The sequence below is a fragment of the Triturus cristatus genome, chromosome 1_2 (assembly GCF_964204655.1).
Source record: "Triturus cristatus chromosome 1_2, aTriCri1.1, whole genome shotgun sequence".
Taxonomy (NCBI): domain Eukaryota; kingdom Metazoa; phylum Chordata; class Amphibia; order Caudata; family Salamandridae; genus Triturus; species Triturus cristatus.
This window is the reverse complement of record NC_140580.1, coordinates 1,176,543,866-1,176,569,241: the sequence shown is the minus strand read 5'-3', so window position 1 is coordinate 1,176,569,241 and position 25,376 is coordinate 1,176,543,866. Positions and strand designations below refer to the sequence as shown.

The window sequence follows — 25,376 nt, the reverse complement described above, 5'->3', positions numbered from 1 at the left end:
CCTCGGAAGAGGAGTATGGATCTCCCAGGCGGAGTCAGGCTTTGGAGTGGGAGTATAGGTGTCTGAGGCTCGGACTCAGCCTTGGAGTAGGAGTATGGGTGTCCCAGGCTTGGAGTCAGACGTCAGAGTGGGAGTCTGGGTCTCTCAAACTTGTGGTAACGCCTTGGAGTGGGAGTATGGGTCTTCCAGGCTTGGACTCAGCCGTGGAGTATGCGTCTCTCAGTCTTGAGGTGAAGTCTCGTAATAGGAGTATGGATTTCTCGGGCTTGGGGTCAGGCCTCGGAGTGGGAGTGTGGGTTTCTCATGCTAGGAGCAGGCCTCAGAGTGGGATTATGGGTCTGTCAGGCTTGGATTCTGGACTCGGAGTGGGGGTATGGGTCTCTTAGGCTTGGACTCGGGTCTTGGAGTGAGAGTATGCAACTCTCAGGCCTGGACTCGGCCTTGGAGTGGGAGTTTGGGTCTCTCAGGCTTGGACTCTGGACTCGGAGTGAGAGTATGGGTCTCTTAGGCTTGGACTCAGGCCTTGGAGTGGGAGTATGGGTCTCTGAGGCCTGGAGTCAGGCCTTGGAGTGGGAGTTTGGGTCTCTCAGGCTTGGACTCTGGACTCGGAGTGGGAGTATGGGTCTCTTAGGCTTGGACTCTGGACTCGGAGTGGGAGTATGCGTCTCTCAGGTTTGGACTCTGGACTCGGAGTGGGAGTATGCGTCTCTCAGGTTTGGACTCTGGACTCGGAGTGGGAGTATGAGCCAACACAACATGTTGGAAAAGCAATTATTCATAGGGAGTATGGGTTTCTCAGGCTTGGACCCAGGCCACAGAGCGGAAATATGGATCTCTCAGAGTTGAGTCAGGCCTCAGAGTGGAAGTATGGGTCTCTCCAACCTGGACTCGGGCCTTTGAGTGGGAGTATGGGACTTTGAGGCCTCGGAATAGGAGTATGGGTCTCTCAGGCTCGGGTTCAGGCCTTGGAGCGGGAGTATGAGCCAACACAACATGTTGGAAAAGCAATTACTCATAGGGAACTGAAGTAAAATGTGAAATAAACAGGGACTGCATCACTGACATGGAGTACTGTCAGGGTTATACAATCATTGTTGTGAAATCGTTCAGTGTTTTGCCCTTAGAGCCAGATAAAGACCTTTCTTTAAAGTCGTTTTTTGAATACTGCCTCCCTGGTTGGCTCTATTCCATTTAAAGTCCTGATCCATCTTCTCTTGGTTATTGCTGTTTTCAAGTATTTACACTCAGTTGCTCAGCATTAGCTGTGCTAAATAATTCCTTTATACTCCCCACATGGCACATGGGCATGCCTCAGACTTTGGGAAAAACATAGGGGTGCAGGGCAGCCGCCACAGGTCTTTGGGTCACAGGGCACAGGGCACAGGATCAATGCCGGTTACAGTTCTTTGGTTCACAGGTTCAGCTGTGGTCACAGTTCTTTGGGTCACAGGGCACAAGATTAGCTGTGGTCACAGTTCTGTGGACCACAGGCATAGGATCAGCTGTAGTCACAGGCATAGGATCAGCCATGGCCACAGTTCTGTGGGTAAGAGGGCACAGGATCAGCCACGGTTACAGCTCCTTGGATCACAGGCAACAGGATCAGCTGTGGTCACAGTTCTTTGGGTCACAGCGGCACAGGATCAGCAGCGGTCACAGTTCTTTGGGTAACAGGATCAGCCACAGATACAGCTCCTTGGGTCACAGGCTACAGGATCAGCTGTGGTCACAGTTCTTTGGGTCACAGCGGCACAGGATCAGCCGCGGTCACAGTTCTTTGGGTAACAGAAGCAGCCGTGGTCACAGTTCTTTGGGTCACAGCGCAGAGGATCAGCTGTGGTCACAGTTCTTTCGGGCACAGGATCAGCTGGGGTCACAGTTCTTTGGGTCACAGTGGCACAGGATCAGCCGCGGTCACAGTTCTTTGGGTAACAGGAGCAGCCGTGGCCACAGTTCTTTGGGTCACAGCGCATAGGATCAGCTGTGGTTACAGTTCTTTCGGGCACAGGATCAGCTGTGATCACAGTTTTCTGGATCACAGTTCTTTGTGTCACAGTGGCACAGGATCAACCACAGTTACAGCTCCTTGGGTCACAGGATCAGCTGTGTCACAGTTCTTTGGGTCACAGGTTCAGCTGTGGTCACAGTTCTGTGGGTCACATCGGCCAGGATCAGCCATGGTCACAGTCTGTTGGGGCACAGGATCAGCCACGGTCACAGTGGCACAGGATAAGCCATGGTCACAGTCTGTTGGGTCACAGGGTCAGCCGTGGTCATAGTTCTTTGGGTCACAGCGCATCAAATCAGCTGTGGTCACAGTTCTTTCGGGCACAGCGGCACAGGATCAGCCGCGGTCACAGTTCTTTGGGTAACAGGAGCAGCCATGGTCACAGTTCTTTGGGTCACAGCGCATAGGATCAGCTGTGGTTACAGTTCTTTCGGGCACAGGATCAGCTGTGATCACAGTTTTCTGGATCACAGTTCTTTGTGTCACAGTGGCACAGGATCAACCACAGTTACAGCTCCTTGGGTCACAGGATCAGCTGTGTCATTGTTCTTTGGGTCACAGGTTCAGCTGTGGTCACAGTTCTGTGGGTCACATCGGCCAGGATCAGCCATGGTCACAGTCTGTTGGGGCACAGGATCAGCCACGGTCACAGTGGCACAGGATAAGCCATGGTCACAGTCTGTTGGGTCACAGGATCAGCCATGGTCACAGTTCTTTGGGTCACAGCGGCACAGGATCAGCCACAGTCATAGTTCTTTGGGTCACAGGATCAGCCGTGATCACAGTTCTTTGGGTCACAGCGGCACAGGATCAGCCATCGTTACAGTCTGTTGGGTCACAGGATCAGCCATGGTCACAGTTCTTTGGGTCACAACAGCACAGGATCAGCCACAGTCATAGTTCTTTGGGTCACAGGATCACCTGTGGTCACAGTTCTTTGGGTCACAGCGGCACAGGATCAGCCGTGGTCACAGTTCTTTAGGTCACAGTGGCACAGGATCAGCTTTGGTCACAGTCTGTTGGGTCACAGGATCAACCACAGTTACTGCTCCTTGGGTCACTGGGCACAAGATCAGCTGTGGTCACAGTTCTGTGGACCACAGGCATAGAATCAGCTGTGGTCACAGGCATAGGATCAGCCATGGTCACAGTTCTGTGGGTAAGAGGGCACAGGATCAGCCACGGTTACAGCTCCTTGGATCACAGGCAACAGGATCAGCTGTGGTCACAGTTCTTTGGGTCACAGCGGCACAGGATCAGCCGCGGTCACAGTTCTTTGGGTAACAGGATCAGCCACAGATACAGCTCCTTGGGTCACAGGCTACAGGATCAGCTGTGGTCACAGTTCTTTGGGTCACAGCGGCACAGGATCAGCTATGGTCACAGTTCTTTCGGGCACAGGATCAGCTGAAGTCACAGTTCTTTGGGTCACAGCGGCACAGGATCAGCCGCGGTCACAGTTCTTTGGGTAACAGGAGCAGCCGTGGTCACAGTTCTTTGGGTCACAACGCATAGGATCAGCTGTGGTTACAGTTCTTTCGGGCACAGGATCAGCTGTGATCACAGTTTTCTGGATCACAGTTCTTTGTGTCACAGTGGCACAGGATCAACCACAGTTACAGCTCCTTGGGTCACAAGATCAGCTGTGTCACAGTTCTTTGGGTCACAGGTTCAGCTGTGGTCACAGTTCTGTGGGTCACATCAGCCAGGATCAGCCATGGTCACAGTCTGTTGGGGCACAGGATCAGCCACGGTCACAGTGGCACAGGATAAGCCATGGTCACAGTCTGTTGGGTCACAGGATCAGCCGTGGTCACAGTTCTTTGGGTCACAGCGCATAGGATCAGCTGTGGTCACAGTTCTTTCGGGCACAGCGGCACAGGATCAGCCGCGGTCAGAGTTCTTTGGGTAACAGGAGCAGCCGTGGTCACAGTTCTTTGGGTCACAGCGCATAGGATCAGCTGTGGTTACAGTTCTTTCGGGCACAGGATCAGCTGTGATCACAGTTTTCTGGATCACAGTTCTTTGTGTCACAGTGGCACAGGATCAACCACAGTTACAGCTCCTTGGGTCACAGGATCAGCTGTGTCACAGTTCTTTGGGTCACAGGTTCAGCTGTGGTCACAGTTCTGTGGGTCACATCGGCCAGGATCAGCCATGGTCACAGTCTGTTGGGGCACAGGATCAGCCACGGTCACAGTGGCACAGGATAAGCCATGGTCACAGTCTGTTGGGTCACAGGGTCAGCCGTGGTCATAGTTCTTTGGGTCACAGCGCATCAAATCAGCTGTGGTCACAGTTCTTTCGGGCACAGCGGCACAGGATCAGCCGCGGTCACAGTTCTTTGGGTAACAGGAGCAGCCATGGTCACAGTTCTTTGGGTCACAGCGCATAGGATCAGCTGTGGTTACAGTTCTTTCGGGCACAGGATCAGCTGTGATCACAGTTTTCTGGATCACAGTTCTTTGTGTCACAGTGGCACAGGATCAACCACAGTTACAGCTCCTTGGGTCACAGGATCAGCTGTGTCATTGTTCTTTGGGTCACAGGTTCAGCTGTGGTCACAGTTCTGTGGGTCACATCGGCCAGGATCAGCCATGGTCACAGTCTGTTGGGGCACAGGATCAGCCACGGTCACAGTGGCACAGGATAAGCCATGGTCACAGTCTGTTGGGTCACAGGATCAGCCATGGTCACAGTTCTTTGGGTCACAGCGGCACAGGATCAGCCACAGTCATAGTTCTTTGGGTCACAGGATCAGCCGTGATCACAGTTCTTTGGGTCACAGCGGCACAGGATCAGCCATCGTTACAGTCTGTTGGGTCACAGGATCAGCCATGGTCACAGTTCTTTGGGTCACAACAGCACAGGATCAGCCACAGTCATAGTTCTTTGGGTCACAGGATCACCTGTGGTCACAGTTCTTTGGGTCACAGCGGCACAGGATCAGCCGTGGTCACAGTTCTTTAGGTCACAGTGGCACAGGATCAGCTTTGGTCACAGTCTGTTGGGTCACAGGATCAACCACAGTTACTGCTCCTTGGGTCACTGGGCACAAGATCAGCTGTGGTCACAGTTCTGTGGACCACAGGCATAGAATCAGCTGTGGTCACAGGCATAGGATCAGCCATGGTCACAGTTCTGTGGGTAAGAGGGCACAGGATCAGCCACGGTTACAGCTCCTTGGATCACAGGCAACAGGATCAGCTGTGGTCACAGTTCTTTGGGTCACAGCGGCACAGGATCAGCCGCGGTCACAGTTCTTTGGGTAACAGGATCAGCCACAGATACAGCTCCTTGGGTCACAGGCTACAGGATCAGCTGTGGTCACAGTTCTTTGGGTCACAGCGGCACAGGATCAGCTATGGTCACAGTTCTTTCGGGCACAGGATCAGCTGAAGTCACAGTTCTTTGGGTCACAGCGGCACAGGATCAGCCGCGGTCACAGTTCTTTGGGTAACAGGAGCAGCCGTGGTCACAGTTCTTTGGGTCACAACGCATAGGATCAGCTGTGGTTACAGTTCTTTCGGGCACAGGATCAGCTGTGATCACAGTTTTCTGGATCACAGTTCTTTGTGTCACAGTGGCACAGGATCAACCACAGTTACAGCTCCTTGGGTCACAAGATCAGCTGTGTCACAGTTCTTTGGGTCACAGGTTCAGCTGTGGTCACAGTTCTGTGGGTCACATCAGCCAGGATCAGCCATGGTCACAGTCTGTTGGGGCACAGGATCAGCCACGGTCACAGTGGCACAGGATAAGCCATGGTCACAGTCTGTTGGGTCACAGGATCAGCCGTGGTCACAGTTCTTTGGGTCACAGCGCATAGGATCAGCTGTGGTCACAGTTCTTTCGGGCACAGCGGCACAGGATCAGCCGCGGTCAGAGTTCTTTGGGTAACAGGAGCAGCCGTGGTCACAGTTCTTTGGGTCACAGCGCATAGGATCAGCTGTGGTTACAGTTCTTTCGGGCACAGAATCAGCTGTGATCACAGTTTTCTGGATCACAGTTCTTTGTGTCACAGTGGCACAGGATCAACCACAGTTACAGCTCCTTGGGTCACAGGATCAGCTGTGTCACAGTTCTTTGGGTCACAGCTTCAGCTGTGGTCACAGTTCTGTGGGTCACATCAGCCAGGATCAGCCATGGTCACAGTCTGTTGGGGCACAGGATCAGCTATGGTCACAGTGGCACAGGATAAGCCATGGTCACAGTCTGTTGGGTCACAGGATCAGCCATGGTCACAGTTCTTTGGGTCACAGCGGCACAGGATCAGCCACAGTCATAGTTCTTTGGGTCACAGGATCAGCCGTGATCACAGTTCTTTGGGTCACAGCGGCACAGGATCAGTCGCGGTCACAGTCCTTTGGGTAACAGGATCAGCCACAGATACAGCTCCTTGGGTCACAGGCTACAGGATCAGCTGTGGTCACAGTTCTTTGGGTCACAGCAGCACAGGATCAGCCGCGGTCACAGTTCTTTGGGTAACAGAAGCAGCCATGGTCACAGTTCTTTGGGTCACAGCGCAGAGGATCAGCTGTGGTCACAGTTCTTTGGGTCACAGCGGCACAGGATCAGCTGTGGTCACAGTTCTTTGGGCCAGAGTGGCACATGATCAGCTGTGGTCACAGTTCTTTGGGCCAGAGTGGCAGAGGATCAGCTGTGGTCAAAGTTCTTTGGGCCAGAGTGGTACAGGATCAGCTGTGGTCACAGTTATTTGGGCCAGAGTGGCACAGGATCAGCGGTGGTCACAGTTCTTTGGGCCAGAGTGGCACAGGATCAGCTGTGGTCACAGTTATTTTGGCCAGAGTGGCAGAGGATCAGCTGTGGTCAAAGTTCTTTGGGCCAGAGTGGTACAGGATCAGCTGTGGTCACAGTTATTTGGGCCAGAGTGGCACAGGATCAGCGGTGGTCACAGTTCTTTGGGCCAGAGTGGCACAGGATCAGCTGTGGTCACAGTTATTTGGGCCAGAGTGGCAGAGGATCAGCTGTGGTCAAAGTTCTTTGGGCCAGAGTGGTACAGGATCAGCTGTGGTCACAGTTATTTGGGCCAGAGTGGCACAGGATCAGCTGTGGTCACAGTTCTTTGGGCCAGAGTGGCACAGGATCAGCTGTGGTCACAGTTCTCTGGATCACAGTTCTCTGGATCACAGTGGCACAGGATCAACCACAGCTACAGCTCCTTGGGTCACAGGGCAGAGCTGTGGTCACAGTCTGTTGGGTCACAGGATCAACCACAGTTACTGCTCCTTGGGTCACTGGGCAGAGGATCAGCTGGGGTTACAGTTCTTTGCGTCACAAAGGCACAGCACTAGCAATCATATTCGCAGCTGCACCGGGCAGCTGTGATTCTGTGATTCTCTAACCACAAATAGGAGAATCTGCTGCCATCACAAATAGGGTAGAACCTGCTAGTAATTCTCAGAACCCACAGTCATGTGGCGTACTACTGAGTCAAAAACAGCAATAAGTGCAGGGGCCTAAACATTCCTTGGGGCTCCAAATGATGGGGCTGCTGAATGCCAAGGCTGTCTACTCTTGATTCCACCTCACGCCTCCTTTTTCCACCACCTTACACTTCCTGTCCCGCTATGTCACTCCTGCAGGTTCTTTTCATCCCTGCGTTCTCCTTTTATCACTCTTCCACGTCTTTCTCTTCCTTAGTTCTCCCTGTTTTCTCTCTTGCACTGGGTGAAAGTATAAATGAGCGTTGCCCACCGGCTCCATCCTTTCCACAAATTAAGCACTGAACACAGCCCTTACCTCCTCAAACCTCAGCCATGTGACAGTGCCCCGGTGCCTCCCCACCTGGCAGGAGGATGGAGTGTGAATATAGTATTTCTAGAGTTTGAACCCTCCTCAAAGACCTCGCAGCGCTGTACAGGGTCAAAGACATGCATAAAGTCAATGAGTAGCAGAGGAAGTTGGCTCGTGAAGGGTTAATGCACTGGAATGTAGTGTTCGTTCAACTACTCAATTGTGGCATGACCCTATTCCATTTCTGGCATACGATTCAGACACTGCTACTTTCCTCCCTCCTCCTACAAAGCCCATATCCCAGCATGCAATATCCCTACTGGGACAGGGGGGTCAGTCTTACCAGATGTTCTTCTCGGTGCCCTCCAGCCTCCGGGCAGGGACCACACTGGACATCTTGAGCTGCAAGGAGAAGAGAGAGGTGGGTTCAGCTTCCAGGAGAGAGGACACATCACTGAGAGGGGCCCCTGAGATGGGACAGGACTGCCAGGAGAGGAGAGAGATGGGTTCAGCTTGCAGGAGAGAGGACAGATCACTGAAAGGGGCCCCTGAGATGGGACAGGACTGCAGGGAGAGAGAGAGGTGGATTCAGCTCCCAGGAGAGAGGACAGATCACTGAAAGGGGCCCCTGAGATGGGACAGGACTGCCAGGAGAGGAGAGAGGTGGGTTCAGCTTCCAGGAGAGAGGATGGATCACTGGGGGGAGGGAGGGATTAAGAGGGGGGAGGGACGAAGCTGCCAAGGTTTCAGATTGCTTAGGTGCGACATTTTTACAATTTCAGTGTAGTTGTGAGTGACATTCAACGCCTATGAGTGACACTTTCTCATGAGCAAAATCAAACAATAAAGACGAGGAAAACATTTAAATATCAGAAATTACCCCAATTAGTGCTATATGAAGCTAGAAGTAAGAGCTCATTTTTGCTCAAATGTACTTGCATTGAGGTAGTGAATGAATGAATGAAAGGCATTCTTGTAAAGCGTTTGTCACTCCAACAAACAGGAGCAAACATGGCCTGAAACCGTAAAACCATCAGAGATTGGTGGAGATAGAAATTAAATGAGTGCATGGCACAGAGTCCGCTGCAGTAAAAAGCGAAGTTTTCAGGCTGTTCTTGAATAATGCTTCAGTGTTTATAGTACGGAGGGAATTTGGAAGTTGGTTCCAGGCTCTAGTGCCAAGTTCTGAAAAGGACTTTCCCCCCTGGGGCTTTAGTCTGAAAGGAGGGGCTTTAAGGGACTGGCTGGAGAGGACCTCATCAGCCCCGGTGGGCCATGGGATATGGTGATCCACTATGACTGGATGCCCTAAACACCAGTAGGGGAGTTTTGAAAAGGACCCTTTTATCGCTGGGCAACCAGTGAAGTAGACCAGAGCTCCGCTTAGGAAAATTTAGCACTCACCGAGCGGCTGCGTTTTGTACCATTTGGGGCTCATGAAGTCACTGCTTAGAGGCCCTGCGTACAAGCTGCTGCAATAATCTAATCTAGAGGTTATCATGGCAAAAAACACTGTTTTCCTGGCAGTAAATGGCAGGAAGTAAAATATTTTTTTAAGTGGCTTTATCACTCGAAAACACATTTCTCCCACTGCTACCCGCTTGAGACTAGAAGGACCGAGCAGCATCAAACTCCCACCCCCCCCACAATTCCTAGCAGCTTGCACAGGAGCGGGGGGGGGGGGGGGGTGGGGGGAACAGTAATAGTTCACAATTGGGTGGGGGGAAAAAGATCAGTCTTACCAAATAATACTATTTTGGTTTTCTCCAAACTACATTTCAAGTAGTTGTTCTGCATCCAGAGAATAACATTAGAAAGACAATTTTTAAAAAGGTTTTCAGAACCAAAGGAGCTGTTACCCAAGGATAAAAGGAACGGAGTATCATTGGCAGAGGAAGCTGGGGCTGTGCCAAAGGACGTGATCAGGGAGATAAGAGGAGACATATAAATATTAAAGAGTGCTGGGCTTAAGGAAGAGCTTTGAGGAACTCCAAAAGGCTCTATTCTCTCTTCTGATAAAAACTGCCCCAACAAAATTATTTGTCTCCTATCTGTTAAAAAAGATTCAAACCAAGAGAGAGCCGCGTGTGCAATGCCGCATTCCTGGATTCACTGGCGGAGTATCGCATGGGAAATGGGGTTCAATGCCACAGAGAGATCCAATAAAATCAAGACTGCGTTTTTCCAGCATCTTAGGTCATCTTCATAGTTTCAGACACCTCCAGCAAGGCTGACTCCGGCAGTTCGGCTGGATTGTTCCCATGAGGCACAGGGTCAAGACTGATTTGAATATAGCTGGGTCTGAGCTGAGGTGGCGAAGTGAGCTAAAGAACGATGATGGATTCAACCCAGATCAGTGACTGGGGGTGAGTGTTTGAAAAGTTTCGGCGCTCCATCCATCATCTCCTTGTGTTTGCTTTGTTCGCCTTAAGTTGGCAGGGTTATGCCCAGACGTGGGTCCCTAGCTCACTTTCCCACTGGATTCAAGCTAGCCTGACTGATGAGGGGTGTTACCCAGAAACCGGTGCCAGGATGCTTGTTTCCAGTCCAGGGAAGACCTGGCTTGCCAGTTCAGGCTGGACTGTTATCATGAGGAACAGGGTCAGGACTGATTTGGATATGATTGGGTCTGAACTGGGGTGGCGGAGTGAGCTAAAGAGCGATGATGGATTCAACCCAGATCAGTTGACTGGGGGTGAGTGCTTGCAATGTTCAACACTCTGTCCATCATCTCCTTGTGTTTGCTTTGTTCGCCCCAAGTTGGCAGGGTTATGCCCAGACGTGGGTCCCTTACTCACTTTGACACTGGATTCAAGCTAGCCTGACTGATAAGGGGTGAAACCCCAAACCGGTGCCATGATGCTTGTTTCCAGTCCAGGGAAGACCTGGCTTGCCAGTTCAGGCTGGACTGTTCTCATGAGGAACAGGGTCAGGACTGATTTGGATATGATTGGGTCTGAACTGGGGTGGCGGAGTGAGCTAAAGAGTGATGATAGATTCAACCCAGTTTCAGCGCTCCGTCCATCATCTCCTTGTGTTTGCTGTATTTTGGCCTAAAACCAGATTGTTGGGGATGACGTAAATTCAGATCCTTCAAATTTGAAGTAAGCTGCCCGTTAACAATCTTTTCCAACATTTTACTCAGGGCAGTAAGGAGATAGGCCGAAGATCTGATAACGTGGTAAGATCTGCAAAATATTTTTTATTGTAGGTTTTTTCACAGTGGCTAATTTCCAAATATTGGGGACTTCTGCTGTTGACAAAGATACATTCAAAATCTGGTTGATCATCGGGTTAACTACTTCTATAGCCTTATGAAGAATAGACGGAGGACAGGGGTAAAAAGGAGATCCGGACTTGCATGAAAGAATAGCTTGGTGGGACTGTGCAAAAAAGATTTCCTGAAAAGCGTCCATTCTTGCATTCAGAATATAAGGAGTGTAGTAAGAGGTTTGTTCGGAGGTTAAGGTATGTAGTGGAAAACCTTGTTGGATCTTCTGGCTTTTGACTTGAAAAAAACAGAGATCTAATCACAAAGATACTGGGAGGGAGGGAGGTATTTCCCTAGTAAGGCTTTGGGACATAGGAAAGATTGTGACATTTTAAATGTAATTTTTGAGTCATAATGGGCTTCTTCAATTTGCCTAGTGTAGTACCCTTTCTTAGAGGCCGTAATTAATTTGTGATATTCCTTGAGAACAGATTTAACACAAAACAAGGCCTCCGGTGTATACGCCTGGTGCCACCTACATTTGAGTTGTTTACAATGCAGCCTCATTTCTGCTACTTTAATGGAAAACCAGGGAGAGGGGAGTGAATTGCGTTTACTGGCCTGAAGTGGGGGAGCTAGTTCCACCGATGTAATTGAAACCCAGCTGTAAAATGACTTAAGGTCATCGTCCAACGTTCCAGTGAGAACCGGGACAGTCGAGGCTTACTCATCATCGTATTCCATTCCCGTGAGACAAAAGGATCAAGTTGTGCACTAGGTGTGAGAAAGTGCCCTCTTTCTGCATGGTTGCCCTCATTTTTTGCTGAATTGCTGATGTACTTTGACTGAGTGTACCCTGGATCCCTGCCAACCAAGTACCCAGGGCCTATGTTCTTTCTCTAAAACTGCATTGAAGCCAAAACCCAATTGGCATCCCTGGCCACAGGTCAGCCCCTGGTGAATGGTACCACAGGTACCCAGGGCACTGTGACCAGAGAAGGCATCTAAGGGCTGCAGCACTTATTGTGCCACCCTTAGAGGCCCTGTACCCTGGCACACACACACTGCCTTTGCAGGCTGAGTGTCTTGGTGCAGAAAAAAGAGAAGAGTAGACATGGCACACACCTTTGTGTGCCATGCCTACAACCCATTGCCCTGGCATAGATCAGTCACCCCTCTAGCTGGGGGCACTATACCAGTGGTGAGGGTACAGGTGCATAAGCCCTGTGCCCCTACAGTGTCTAAACCAATTCTTAGACATTGTAAGTGCAGTAATGCCATTAAGAGTATATGGTTCTGAGAGTTCATCATTACGAACTCCACAGCACCATAACGGCTTTACTGAAAACTGAGAAGTTTGGTATCAAACTTCTCAGCACATTAAACCCACACTATTGCGAGTGTGAGATTTAATGGAAAATGCACTCAGAGGGTATCTTAGAGATGCCCTCTGAAAAACGACCTAACTCTAGTCTCCTGGCTGAGTGGCTGCTCGCTAGCTGCCACCACCAGACATGTTTCTGGACCCCTGGGTCGAGAGCCTGCTGCTCTCAAGGTCTGAAATAATGCACATCCTGGGACGAGGTGCCAAGCCTCCAACCCCTGCGATGGGCAGGGTCCACGAAGGGGACGCTTCAAAGGCCTGCCACCTTTGTGAGCTACCTTAGCATTTTGCTGCTTCCAGCAACTGGTCCCCACGGGTTCTGACCCCCACTTTGGGTGGGAGTATCAGCGGTAAAACCACCTGAGGATGGGAATTGTGCCCAACTCTGCCAACTCCACCCCTCAGGTGGGGGAGGCGAGGTGAAGCACAACTCACAGTCCCTGCCATCTTGCATATAGGGAGACCCAGACAACCAGAGAGAGGCACATGCCCCCCTCCCACTGGACGGTGGCATAATAGGGGGTGTACCCATCCCCAGGAAGGGACTCATTGGTCCCGACCTTTACTTACCTGTAACGCCCCTAAATCTAGTATTTAGGGGCAAACCTGAACCTTGCCTCCTCAGACAAGAACCGACCATAAGAAGAGAAGAAGAAGGGCCATAGAAGCTGTGCTGAGCTAAGAAGAGGAAGACCCCCACTGACTTGGCCCCAGCCCTACCGGCCTGTCTGCACCTCGAACCTGCTCCAGCGAAATCCCGGTGTGTTCTGCAGCCAGCAGCCCCCAAGAAGCCAGAGGAATGGCCCTGCCTTCCAAAAACAAGACTTTGTCTCCCGTGAGCACCAGATTTGCTCACCCACAGACTCTGGCTCCGGAAAAATTCGTGAGTCTGTACCACTCTGCACTGGATGCCCATGGCCCGAGTTCGAGTGGCCCAACACCATGAGGAGTTCTCCCCAGCAATGCTGACCTGAGATGTGGTAATCTCTGACCTGCTTTGAATCTCCAATCCATGCCTGCAGCCCCATTCTGGAGGATCCCCCAACAGGACAGGAGTTGGTAAGAAAACCCAACGCTGCACCCGACGCTCCACGGCCTTGAGTGGCGCAACTGACGGTGTCCCAGCCTCCCCATGCATCCCAACTTACCTCTCCAACTGGTGGTCACCTCCAGAAGATCTTCATCCCCGAGTCTGCAGTCTTTGTTGCAACCGGAGAATCCCAATTGAAAGCAACAGGGCACCCGACGCCAAACCAGCACCCTGCACCCAGACGCCACTATTCCGCTGTAGGTGCACTTTGTGTGCTAAACCGGATCCTCCTTTGTCCTGAGCCTAACACCAGGAACTTTGCTCCCACAACCTTGTGGCCTGCTCATGAGGCCACACGGTTGTGGCCTCGCGACCGGAGGCTCCCTATCCCCCATTGGATAACACTGAGCCTCAGCACTCTGCACCCGGCTGCCCTAGTGCTGCTGAAGGTGTTCTGAGAGTGCATCGTCAACTCTGAGGGAACCCTGGTTCTAACCCCAGAATACCAACTCCCACAAAAAAGTACTTACCTGCAAATCGTTAACTTCATTTCCTCCCACAGGATTGCATTGACTGCTTTTCCTTGAAAATTCTTTTAAGTGTGGATTTGGTTTGCATAAAAACTTGAAAAACTGCAAATGTACCAAAAGTGAATTACTTACCCTTTGCCTAAGAAATGCGTCAGTGTGATATCCAGGCATTTCACACTGAGTAGCAAAGGTAACTCAAAAAGTAATCTGAAAAGTAACGTGCACAGTAATTTGTAAAGTAACTGAAAAGTTATTTTGAACTGTTAACTTCCCTGTAATTCAATAAACTGCATTTGAATCTGCATTCAACTGTAATTTATTGCATAAGATTTTGAAAATTATTATTTCACTTACCGGTGCCAGGCTTGCTTGATTCTAGAAATAAAATAACTAAATAATATTTTTATACAAACAAATTGGTCTGAAGTTCAGTCTTTGAGTGTGTGAATTCATTTGCTGATTGAATGTATATAACAAATGCTTAACACTACCCTCTGATAAAGCCTAACCGCTCGACCACACTATCACAAATAGAGAGCACGGTGCTATCTACTTTTACCTCTGCCTACTTTTAGGGTTCCACTGGACTCTGTGCACACTGTACCTCACTTTGGTATAGTATATAAAGAGCCAGCTTCCTACACTAGGGGAAACCATGACATCTCGTCTTATAACCCCCCCCACCAGGTCTCCAACACATTAGCGCCTCTTTTACAGAGTTTGCCAGTAATTCCACTAAAGCCCTATTTTTATTTTCTTGTCTTTGTTTTCCCTGGGCTTGCAACTAGTGCGCCACTCCTGGAGGTACTGCAATGTGTGGATTGGAAAACAAAATGTGCACTGCGTCCTGGGATGTGTTCTTTTTACCATACTGCTTACGTTTTGTAAGGATCTAAGCAAAGGACATTAAAACGGGTCCTTTCTGGGCCCTGTAGTCATGTCTTTAACTTTTCAGGCAAAAGCACTCGCTGATTTCTAAATAGTGAGTGTAAAAGCGTTAAGGTAACCATGTTGTTCCTGCTTACATTGCTATGTTTTGCAGTCCCTATGAGTGTTTGCTTTTACCAGGATGTTGTGAAAAAACAGCAGGAACTCAGCCGCCCACTCACAACCGCGGAAGAGGGCCCAATGTTCGGTTTAAGCGCCTAGAAGCAGAGTGCTCGCGAGTACCACATCAGGGGTTTTAACTTGGCAGTAGCACCCTGCTGGCAATCATGTTTAGCGCTTTTTACGACATGTGTACTTATTGGTATACAAGCGGGGTTGATGACATGGTACATGTACTGATCCACTGATTGTGACTCCTGCAACTCCTGTTTCTGCTTTAAAGCGATCTTCTGTAAAATACTGAGAAGGATGTCCTACGAGGACCCTCAAACGTCCATGTCAGAGCTCAGGGGACTAATGCTTCTCGGCCGCAGCTGGGTAACACACAGAAAGGCAGAACTCACTCCCCATAGTTTCATCGTTCTTGCTTCCAAAACAATAACAAGCATTGGCATAGCCAATAGGTCTCGCCTTTGGGATCTTATAAGTGTTTATCCATGCAACAGTTGCATAACTAAACACTTATAAGGTCCCAAAAGAGAGACCTATTGGTTATGCCAATGCTTGTTTTAACTGCTGCAATCTATTGAAGCCTCACGGAGAACATCGAAACGGCCGTGTGGCCGCGAAAGTGATCGCGGTCGCGATCAAACATCAAAGCGAAAGTGAAAGTAATCGCGGTCAAGGGCGGCGCGCGCCCCCGCGCACATGCACTGTAGCTCTAGGCTGGCCTGGTATCACTCTTTGGAGTCCTCTCAATAAGTCTCGCCAGACCAGCGCATGCGCTGGGTCAGGCGAGACCTAAAAAGTCAGAATACACCACCGGTGTCTGGATCTCTTGAGAACAGTTATACACTGCCCATTCCGGCCAGAGGAAAGCAACCCGCGGTAATTGTTTTCCACCAACCCCACACCACGCCAAGGGGCATGCCCCGCCTCGCGCCCCATCCTCTCCAGGTATTTATACATAGAAAATGTGTGATTCCAAAAAGGTGGTGTAAACGGGGAAGGGGAATGGGGGGGCAATGGAGAACACGGTGAACAGGAGGGGGCAGCGGGAGGGGGATGGGAACAAAGGGAACGGGAACACGACAACTGGAAGGGGGCGGGGGGTGGAGAACACGGCCGACGGGAGGGGGTGGGTACAGGAAAGTAACATGACGAAGCTTCCGATGAGAAGCTTGGTTGCCATGGAAAGTCTCCCTTCACACTCACACATACGCAACAGACACATAATCACTCTCTTAGAACAGACACATTTTACTTTCACGGTAAATGACATAAACAAGGCTCTTCTGTTCTAACCACACACAAGCGACAGACACTACCAAACAACGGCTGTTCTAGTGCCTCAGGAGTGGTTGTCCGATGGACAAAGCACTACAGCAGCGTGGGAATAATTGAAAGCGCTATAGAAATACCACTAACGTGACTGTGCAGTAAGCTCCGGTTAGAGGCGGCGCCTGCAGCCTTGGCCATGTGTCTAAGTCCCGCTAGTGGGTCTTAGCCCGGCCCAATGGAATTATGCGAGTTTGTGACTGCAGTGTTTTCAATATAATTAGGGATTTGCCACATAACCCACCCTCTGCTGCATACTCTGCAGGTTTTAATAAAAAAAGTCCTTGTTCAACTGGATCAAAAGTTACTAAAATGCAGCAACGCACATTACAGCGCAGGGCCATGCCCTGTACAGAGACTGGCCCCTTCCTGATGCTTGCTGCTGTCTTCAGGAGTTAAACTTATACTAATGAGGTGACATATTGGCCCAAAAGTGTTTAGATGACCTGCACGGTGGACATGGTGGCGCGTTTCCAGCTCTAGTAATCCCTGGGTAATGTGGGCGCTATGTTGTGGGCGCTGTACAGTCTGGCTCCAGCCTCCCCTTGCTGCCTCTCTCAATGCTGCCTGCTCTGACACTGACTGCTGCTTCAAGGACTCCACGTCTCCTGCTGCTAGGAGGCTCCGCCTCGGCCAATCACAGCCCTGGGGCCAGGTAAGGGGCGTGAACTACGTCAATAACAAACCTCTGTTTGTTACCAGCCCTGCTGGTGCCAGGCTGGTGGGCGACCTCCCGCCCTCCTGCTGGTGCCAACCTTTCAAGTGAAGCCACCTTAAAGAATACAACTTACACTTGCCTTCGCACCCCACCACTACTGATATTAAATTCCAACAAAATTCCAACTTCAAGAAAAACTCAGGCCTGACGTCAGCTGGCGAAAAGTAGCCCAGGGCAGCAGTTGGCTACCACTGCTGGTCTGCGTAAGCTCTCCACGGCTGTGTGGGCTAACACTACACTCTCAACCCAACGCGCGCCTGCAGTGATGACAGCGCCTGTTCCATATGAGATTCACTTTCTAAGCGCTATATAAATACGTTTACATTGATTTTTACTCTATTAACCCCTTCGACGCGCATGACGGAACGGTTCCGTCATGCACGTCGGTTGCGCTGTGCGCATGACGGAACCGTTCCGTCATGGCCCCGCCCGCGCACGGAACCTTCAGCGTGGCGCGGAAATCCGCGCCGCGCTGAAGGGGTTAAAGATCAAAATATACAGCGTGACTTTGTTGCTTATTTGTAGTGTACGTTGGTCGTACGAGTGCCTTAAAAACAATACATCAAATACTTAAAACAAACTTGCATTCTTTGCCAGAGCCCATGAGATTCAAATCTCGTCTCTAGAACTTTCCACCCGGTTCCATTTGTAGGAAAGAAGAGACATGTGCATCGGTGTCGTACCAGAACATCCAGTCTGAAATACTGTGCTGCGGAAATAGGTGAAGGAAACTACACATAACAGGGTCACTGCAATTATGCAGCAGGGTTGGCTAAATTATGCAGCAAGAAAACTCAAATTCTGCGGTGTAATGCTGTACATTTTGCGATAGTATTGCTTTATTATATTATAATTTTTACACATACCAGCACTGCCTGGGAAAAGCGTTCACCCATTAATAGCACTTTAATACCCAAACACTATAATAAGTGACAGAAAAGTGAGCGGTCACCCGTTGCGAATAGCCTTCCACTTTGTGGCAACACATGTTGCTGCGTTTTTTCTTAACTTTTGACCCATTTAAGGTATAAAAATGTTTTTTAGAACAGATCTGCAGATTATGCAGCAAAAAACGAAGCGACCGCAAAATCGATTAATTCCAGTGGCCCAAACCCTGCCTTTAGGCAAGAACACATTTACCGTTCGTAACTCCATCTAGATGTACCGTGGCGATATATATCTTTGATGCACGTCGATGTGCGGTTCAGAATAGGATATTTATACTTAGCTACAAGCTCTTTACCTTTACTATGTTTGGCAGCCAGTATTCTGGATGCAATATTTTGTGGCGTTAGACGTTTGCCGGAATATTCAGACATGCAGGCAGCCCCAGAGAGAGCACCCACAGTCAGAGCGCAGCACAGGGCCAGTTCCTGCTGCTCGCTCGAGTGACATCACGTGACCTCACAACACCCAAGTCGGATGACGCTCTCCATAAGATCAAAAAATGTCTTTTGAACTGTGAAGTCCTTGAGCAATGTTCACAACTTGCACATGTAGAAGGTCATGCCCTTTCCGGGAGGAAAGTGTGTGACAGACAGTAAATATTTGCTCAAGAGCACACATGTGACGACTGTGTTGTGGAGCATGCGCTGGCTGCATGTCAAAGTGTATGCTTCCTTCTATTCACGACAAACTGTGCTCTATGCAGCAGGGCCCCAGGCACCGAAGGAAGACCCCTCCAACCCCCTCCAGTGCCGGTGCCAGCCAGTGAGGCTTCTGGGGTGATCTCTTGTCTTTATGGGGCCATGTGTTTAAACACATGTCCCTATGAAGATAAGAAAGCTTTCCCGGCAGAAGGAAGGCAGACGAGCCCGTCCAAGTGGGACGGCTCAGAAAGCCAAAAGTAAACGTCACAAACACCTATTTTCCAATGGCTGGCGGCCGTTTACCATAAACGGTGACGCCGGCCAATGGAAAAGAGGGGCGGGGCTTAAAGCCCTTTACAGAAATACCCCAAAAACGTTAAATCTCGCCAGCGAGACTGCGCATCTGCGCAGCCCACGCCAGCCGAGACCTAAAAACTATATAAGTACAAATTCAACACCAGGAGGGCAGTGCAGTGCAGTGCACAGTGTACTTACAGCCATGAGGACTGGGCCCAGAGAAATGGAGTGAAGGAGAACAGCGAGGAGGCTGACGCCACTGGGGTGACACGGAGACCAGCAGTGGACCAGCAGGACACTGGCACATCAGCCGGCCTAAGTGAAAGCAGCCTGCCAGCAGGCAGCCATGAGGCCCAGAGAGATGGAGTGAAGGAGAACAGCGAGGAGGCTGACGCCACTGGGGTGACCCGGAGACCAGTAGTGGACCACCATGACATCGGCACATCTACCGGCCTAAGTGAAAGCGGCCTGCCAGCAGGCGACCATGAGGACTGGGCCCAGAGAGATGGAGTGAAGGAGAACAGCGAGGAGGCTGACGCCACTGGGGTGCATATGTACGATGCTGGGGCCCCACAATTAAATGCAGCGAGACCCGACACTGGAAGTGAACTAGCACACCGGCGTACTACTCACTAGCTAAACAAAGCAGCCTCCCACGTCCGGAGCAAACACCAGCTGGGCCTGGAGAGGATTCACGGAGGAGATCATAGGAAGAGCCAAAACTAGCCGCAAAAGATCTCTGAAGTGGGAACACCTGGAGCAACCCCACACAGGTGAGCTCCCAAAAGGTAGCCGGGGGATACGGTATGGATCTACGCAGGGAGCAGATCCTCGACGGAGCCCAGGAGCTCCTCGCCCCAAGAAATCATAGAAGGTGAGCCCCAAGATGGTCCAGAAACACAGCACGCAGCCCCGCAGTGAGCGATACCTGAGGCCCCCAACACACATGCAGAGACATAGCACTTGGGCCCGAAACCAGCTACGGTTCCGAGGGCACCCAGTGGCGGCTCTCCCAAGACACGAGGTCACACTCCGATTTAGTCGATGCAAAATACCAACCAATCTAAAAGGGAGCTCTGGCGAGGGCCAGACTCATAATCATAGAAGAGACCCACAGGGTCGGAGCTGGTCACACATAAGAGAAAGAGACGCTTAAATACACCTGAAAATCACGCACCCAGGGACAATCAATTGGTACCTGGGGCAAAAGGCACAGCACAAATCGCCTATCGACCCACCAGACTGAAAGAGAAGCGACCAAGGGATGAGATCGCAGCTGGGGGGCGGCCCTTAACAATAGCAGGAGAGCGGGGGTGCAACGATACACAGAGTGGACCCCAACTGAATCAGAGGGTAAGACGACCCCACTTGGTCCGTGCTCTCAGCAAACTTTCTCCGTACATTCCAGGCCTAAAAAGCAACAAGCCCAGCTTTGTTCCTGGAAGAGATACTCCCCCCTGTGAGCTACAGCTGGGAATACCTAGCCGGTTGAGACGGTATGGCTTCTGCAAGGAACAAGAAGGGGCCCACAATTAAAGACATGCTGCTTAAACACCTGGGCTTCCAGAAAGGAGATTCCCAGGCGACTCCAAGTAGAGCATCGTCGCCGGCGGCAGAAGACATGGATACCCCAGTTACCCGCCCATACTTAGCAACTCTGTTCTCAAGGCTGACGGACAACCTCCAATCTTTGAAATATGATTTGGCCAGTGAGCTACAGTCCGTACACAAAGAGGTAACAGATATTGGGGACCGAGTGGATGCCATCGAGGGGTGGGAGAGCTCCAGGGATGAGCAGATTGAACAGTTACAACAAGAAATTATTCGCCTCCAGGACCAACTCCTAGACCTGCAAGAACACACAGAGGACTTGGAAAATCGCTCTAGGTGAAATAACATTCGCATACGAGGAGCCCCAAGAGAGGCAGAGAATGGAGACATTAAGACCTATGTCATGGAACTGTTCGCCTACATTCTAGGAGATACCCCTGTTGTGGACATCCGCTAGATAGGACACACAGAGTTGGTCGCTGGGGACCTGGAACCACGAGGACTCTAGATATCTTGACATGTGTCCACAACTACGCTCTGAAGAAACACATCCTAAAGAAAGCAAGGGATGTGTCCACAGTACAATTCAAAGACCAGACCCTTCACTTATATCAAGACCTCGCAGCCTCAATGTTACAAAAGCGTAAGGAGTTCCACCCAGTCACAACCTTCCATCGATCGCAGAAAGTGGCCTACTCATGAAGTCACCCATTGAGCTTAATCTTTCGCTGGCAAGACCAACTCCACCAGATGTATTCTCTTACGGAGGCCTGTGCACTGCTTAAATTGAACATTGCTGAGGAATCTCACCAAGAAGAGACGACAACACCCGTTGGCGCTGGAGAAGAGTTCCACCGAACCGGAGGGGATCCGCCCCAGACCGAGCAACAATGGCACAGGAGAGAAAAGCTTTGTTGGACAAACTGATTGAGGATGCAGCCTCCAGCGTACCCGCATGAGACAAATAGGTTTGAGGGTATAGCTGGGCGGCGGGGGGACGGAAAGAAAGTGAGCGGATATGGCTACGTTCCCAAACAGAGACATATCCACTGGCGGAGAGACTGACTGTGAGCTTTTCTCTCCGATCCAGGGACAATGGTTCTTTGATGTTTTTGGTTTAGTTGGGGGGTTACAACTGGGTGCTCATGGGACAAAAGTATTTTGCAGACCAATCTATTAGAGTAGCGAACGGCCACATACGAAAGAGGGAGCTGAGAGAGCGGTAGGGAGTTGGAATAAAGGTGAGAGGAGGGAATGGGGTTGCTCTGATGTCACACACACTGACTTACCCTGAATGTCTGGAGCTGAGATTTGCCTCCTACAGGAAATGCACCTCCTACGCAAAGATTGGTCCAGGATGAGATCTCGGGCCTTACCACATAAAAGGGCTGGAGTGGTGATCCTGTTTTGATGCTCCTTTAAGGGGAAGGTTGGATCAAAGGTGGCCGAAATAGGGGGAAGGCTTTTGGGATATGCAGCATGTGAGCTGAGCCAGGATTGGTGGGAGCGGCCTCACTCAGCGCTCCACAGCGCCCTGGAGGCCTGCACTGACTCCGGGGTTTAAAGAGCGCATGTGTGGCTAGTGCATTGCAAGACGGCCGGTCAGAGACATGCACACTTTAAACAGTGTATTAGACAGCCCACTGTTCTCCCTCTTGCTGTCAGTCAGCAGCGTCCCTGCTCCCGTCCTGATGCTTGACTCAGGATAGGAGATGACAAATAAAAGGCCAATGAACTACCATTTTAATTTCTATCTCTAGGGCTTTGGGGAGGGATTTTAAGTGGGGCGACGCTCCTCTGCTCCAACGGAGGAGCCGCCCCTGCAATTAATTATTAATTGTCTCTTACACACCAAATAGACTTTTGACACATGGATTTACAAATCTTTATTAATATCAATCGCATATTAATTGGGTAATGGAGGGCAATTCTTAGGCACATTCTCAGTGTTGGGCAATAGGTACAGAGGTCTCGCCTTCTGGTTCAATCGAGGGACGAGGAAAGGTTACCCCCACTCACCTGCTCTATGTGCACTGCTCATGATTGGAAGTACCACAGAGTGCAAGGTATTTTAAGGTTTGTGGTGCCACGCTTCAGCTCCCAGCACGTGGACTATATTGCATGAGTGAATCCAATTCGCATGATCTTGGTGTCACCAATAATGGATGCAGCAAACCAGGAGCTTTAAGGGAAACAGGCTGTCCAGCCACTAAGGAAGCCATAACATACCTCGGCATCCGAAGTTCACCAGCATCTTTAACGCAGATCCCCATAACATCCTGCAGATCTAAAATAAAACTATTTCTGACACCCCAAGAGGGATCTCCTACTCCTCACCTCTACGCCACAGACTTGTGGCTCAGACGATGAAGACAGCGTGTCGGCATCACTACACTGCCCTGCCTCAGAGGATGAAGGATTCATGTAGTTATCACTACACTGTACTACTCTTCGTCTCTATGCCACAGACCCAAGCCTCAGAGGATGAAGGCAGTGTGGAGGTATCACTACACCACACTACTTCTCGACCTATACGCCACAGACTCGCAGCTCAGAGGGTGAAGGCAGCATGCAGGGTATAATTACACGGTACTACTCCTCATCTCAACCCCACAGAGTCATAGCTCAGACGATGAAGGCAGTGTGTAGGTATCACTAGACTGCACTACTCCTCCTATGTACGCCACACACTCATGGCTCAGACGATGGAGGCAGCGTGTAGGTATCACTACACGACCCTGCATCTCACCTCTATGCCACAAACACAAGGCTCACATGTTGAAGGCATCGTGTAGGTATCACTACACTGTACTTCTCCTCATCTCTATGCCACAGACTGATGGCTCCGAGGATGAAGGCAGCGTGTAGGTATCAATACACTGTACTACTCCTCACCTGTACCCCACAGACCGCAAGGCTCACAGGATGAAGGCAGGGTGTAGGTATCACTACAGTGTACTACTCCTCATCTCTACGCCACAGACTGATGGCTCAGAGGATGAACGTAGCGTGTAGAAATCACTACACTGTATTACTCCTCACCTGTACACCACAGCCCCATGGCTCAGAGGATGAAGGCAGTGTGTAGGTATCACTACACTACTCCTCATCTCTACGCCACAGACTCAAGGCTCAGATGAAAATAAGTTACTTACCTGTAGCTTTAGTTCTCCAGTATTGGAATCTATCATAGATTCACATGCTTGAATCATTCCCATTCGTCAAGATGAGAGTACCTGGTACATGACAATCGCAATGCAAAGCTAATTGAAACCGGAAACTAGGCCTAGGCCTATTTCAGTTTTGTAACTTATCTCTATTGTTTTGTAAAGGAGACTAAAACTTAATCCTGAACCAATCAGGGCCTCTCACCCTCTAGAACACTGATTGCATTCAGAAAACATCTGCACAAACTAAACACATTATAAGTTAAAAGTCATGAGAGGAAAAGAGAATATATATATATATATAATTATTTTCACTGAAAAAACCATAGCATTTAAAAAACCTTAGAAATTCAGTGAAAAAACCATAGGTTTCAGGGACGTTATAGTTAGTTGGACATTTCACTCGAACAAAACCAGAGAAATTCCGCTGTTATAGTTAGTTCAGCTAACTATAATTCGCGCCCCCGCAATGCACTGCTGATGACGTCAAATATTACATCATTTATGACATGGTCAGTGATATCACTGATGACATCACTGATGACATCTCAAATTACATCACTGATGACATCACTGATGACATCATCCATGTGAAAATCTGATGCACCTCCTCACATACTAATATAACCTTTGATACACCCACTGTAAAATACAGACTACCATTTTCGAAACCATCGACACACCAATACCAGTTACTACATACGCACTCACTGATTCCTAGGTCTACACACACATCCACTCATTCACACTTACAATGACTCATACATGCAGTCACTCATCAATACAACACTATCATATGCACTCATACATCTATACAGACACTCACACACCAACCCCCCCATACTAATTATTGATTTCAGCCCCGGGGAGGTGGCGGTCTCCGGGGCTTGGGGGGGCCCGCGAGGCCCCACACCCTTATTTAATTTAGTTCCGGGGAGGTGGCAGTCCCCGGGGCAGTGTGGAGGGGGGTTGGGACCTCCCACGCCTTTATTTTCAAAGCCCAGGGGAGGTGGCGGTTCCCGGGGCTGCGCAAATTTAAACCACATTGCCCCCAAGACCTGGCCCAACCGGGGGCCTCATTAAAATGAAGAGCGGGAGCCCGCACTTAATTTAAAAAAAAAATTCGGTGAGATTCGCAATCCCAACGTGAATTCCGCCGAAATTATATTTAAAAAAATTCTTTTTTTGGCCCTGGGGGTTCTTGTGGGACCCCCTGAGCAGGACTAGGGGGTCAGGGTGTTTCTACCCTGCCCCCTTTTCTTTGTTTTTTATCTTTGTTTTACTGTTTTCTTGTGACTTGGTTCTATCGAGTCACAAGATGGCTGCCAACACTTCCTGGTTTGGAGTGTTGGCAGCCAATCACAGTGAAGCTCGTGGCCGGGAGGGTTCACGAACCCACCGCACCCACAGATATCAAAACTTTTTCTTTTTCTAATTTGTCAGGAACTACTGAACGGATTTACACCATTCAAAACAAGCATTTGCAATGCAATAGGTCTCGCAGTTACACAAGTTTAAGCTATTGGCATTGTAAAGGACAATGCCTTTTATTTATGTTTTTAAAACGAAAACAAAAATAAAAGGCATTGTTATTTGCAATGTCAATAGCTCAAACTCGCGTAAATGCGAGACCTATTGCATTGCAAATGCTTGTACTGGACTGCAGTGACAGCGGGCACATCGATGTGCGCATTCTCACACTGCTCACTTCTCTCTAGTGGAGAAGTTACGGCATGACGTCATGCCAGG

The 25,376-nt window shown here is 50.0% G+C and overlaps 1 protein-coding gene across 8 annotated transcripts in view; it reads right to left on the bottom strand.

The window, feature by feature from the left end:
* The window catches only part of KYAT1 (kynurenine aminotransferase 1), a 412,259-nt gene that overhangs the window by 207,524 nt on the left and 179,359 nt on the right, over window positions 1–25,376 (bottom strand). For all 8 annotated transcript variants that reach the window (XR_014965464.1, XM_085614045.1, XM_085614051.1 and 5 more), the window contains one exon: window positions 8,109–8,167. Coding sequence is in view for 7 of the 8 variants with exons in the window: in XM_085614045.1 (XP_085470171.1) it covers window positions 8,109–8,167 (59 nt within the window). In the remaining variant the exon portion in view is untranslated. The remainder of the gene's footprint in view (window positions 1–8,108; window positions 8,168–25,376) is intronic.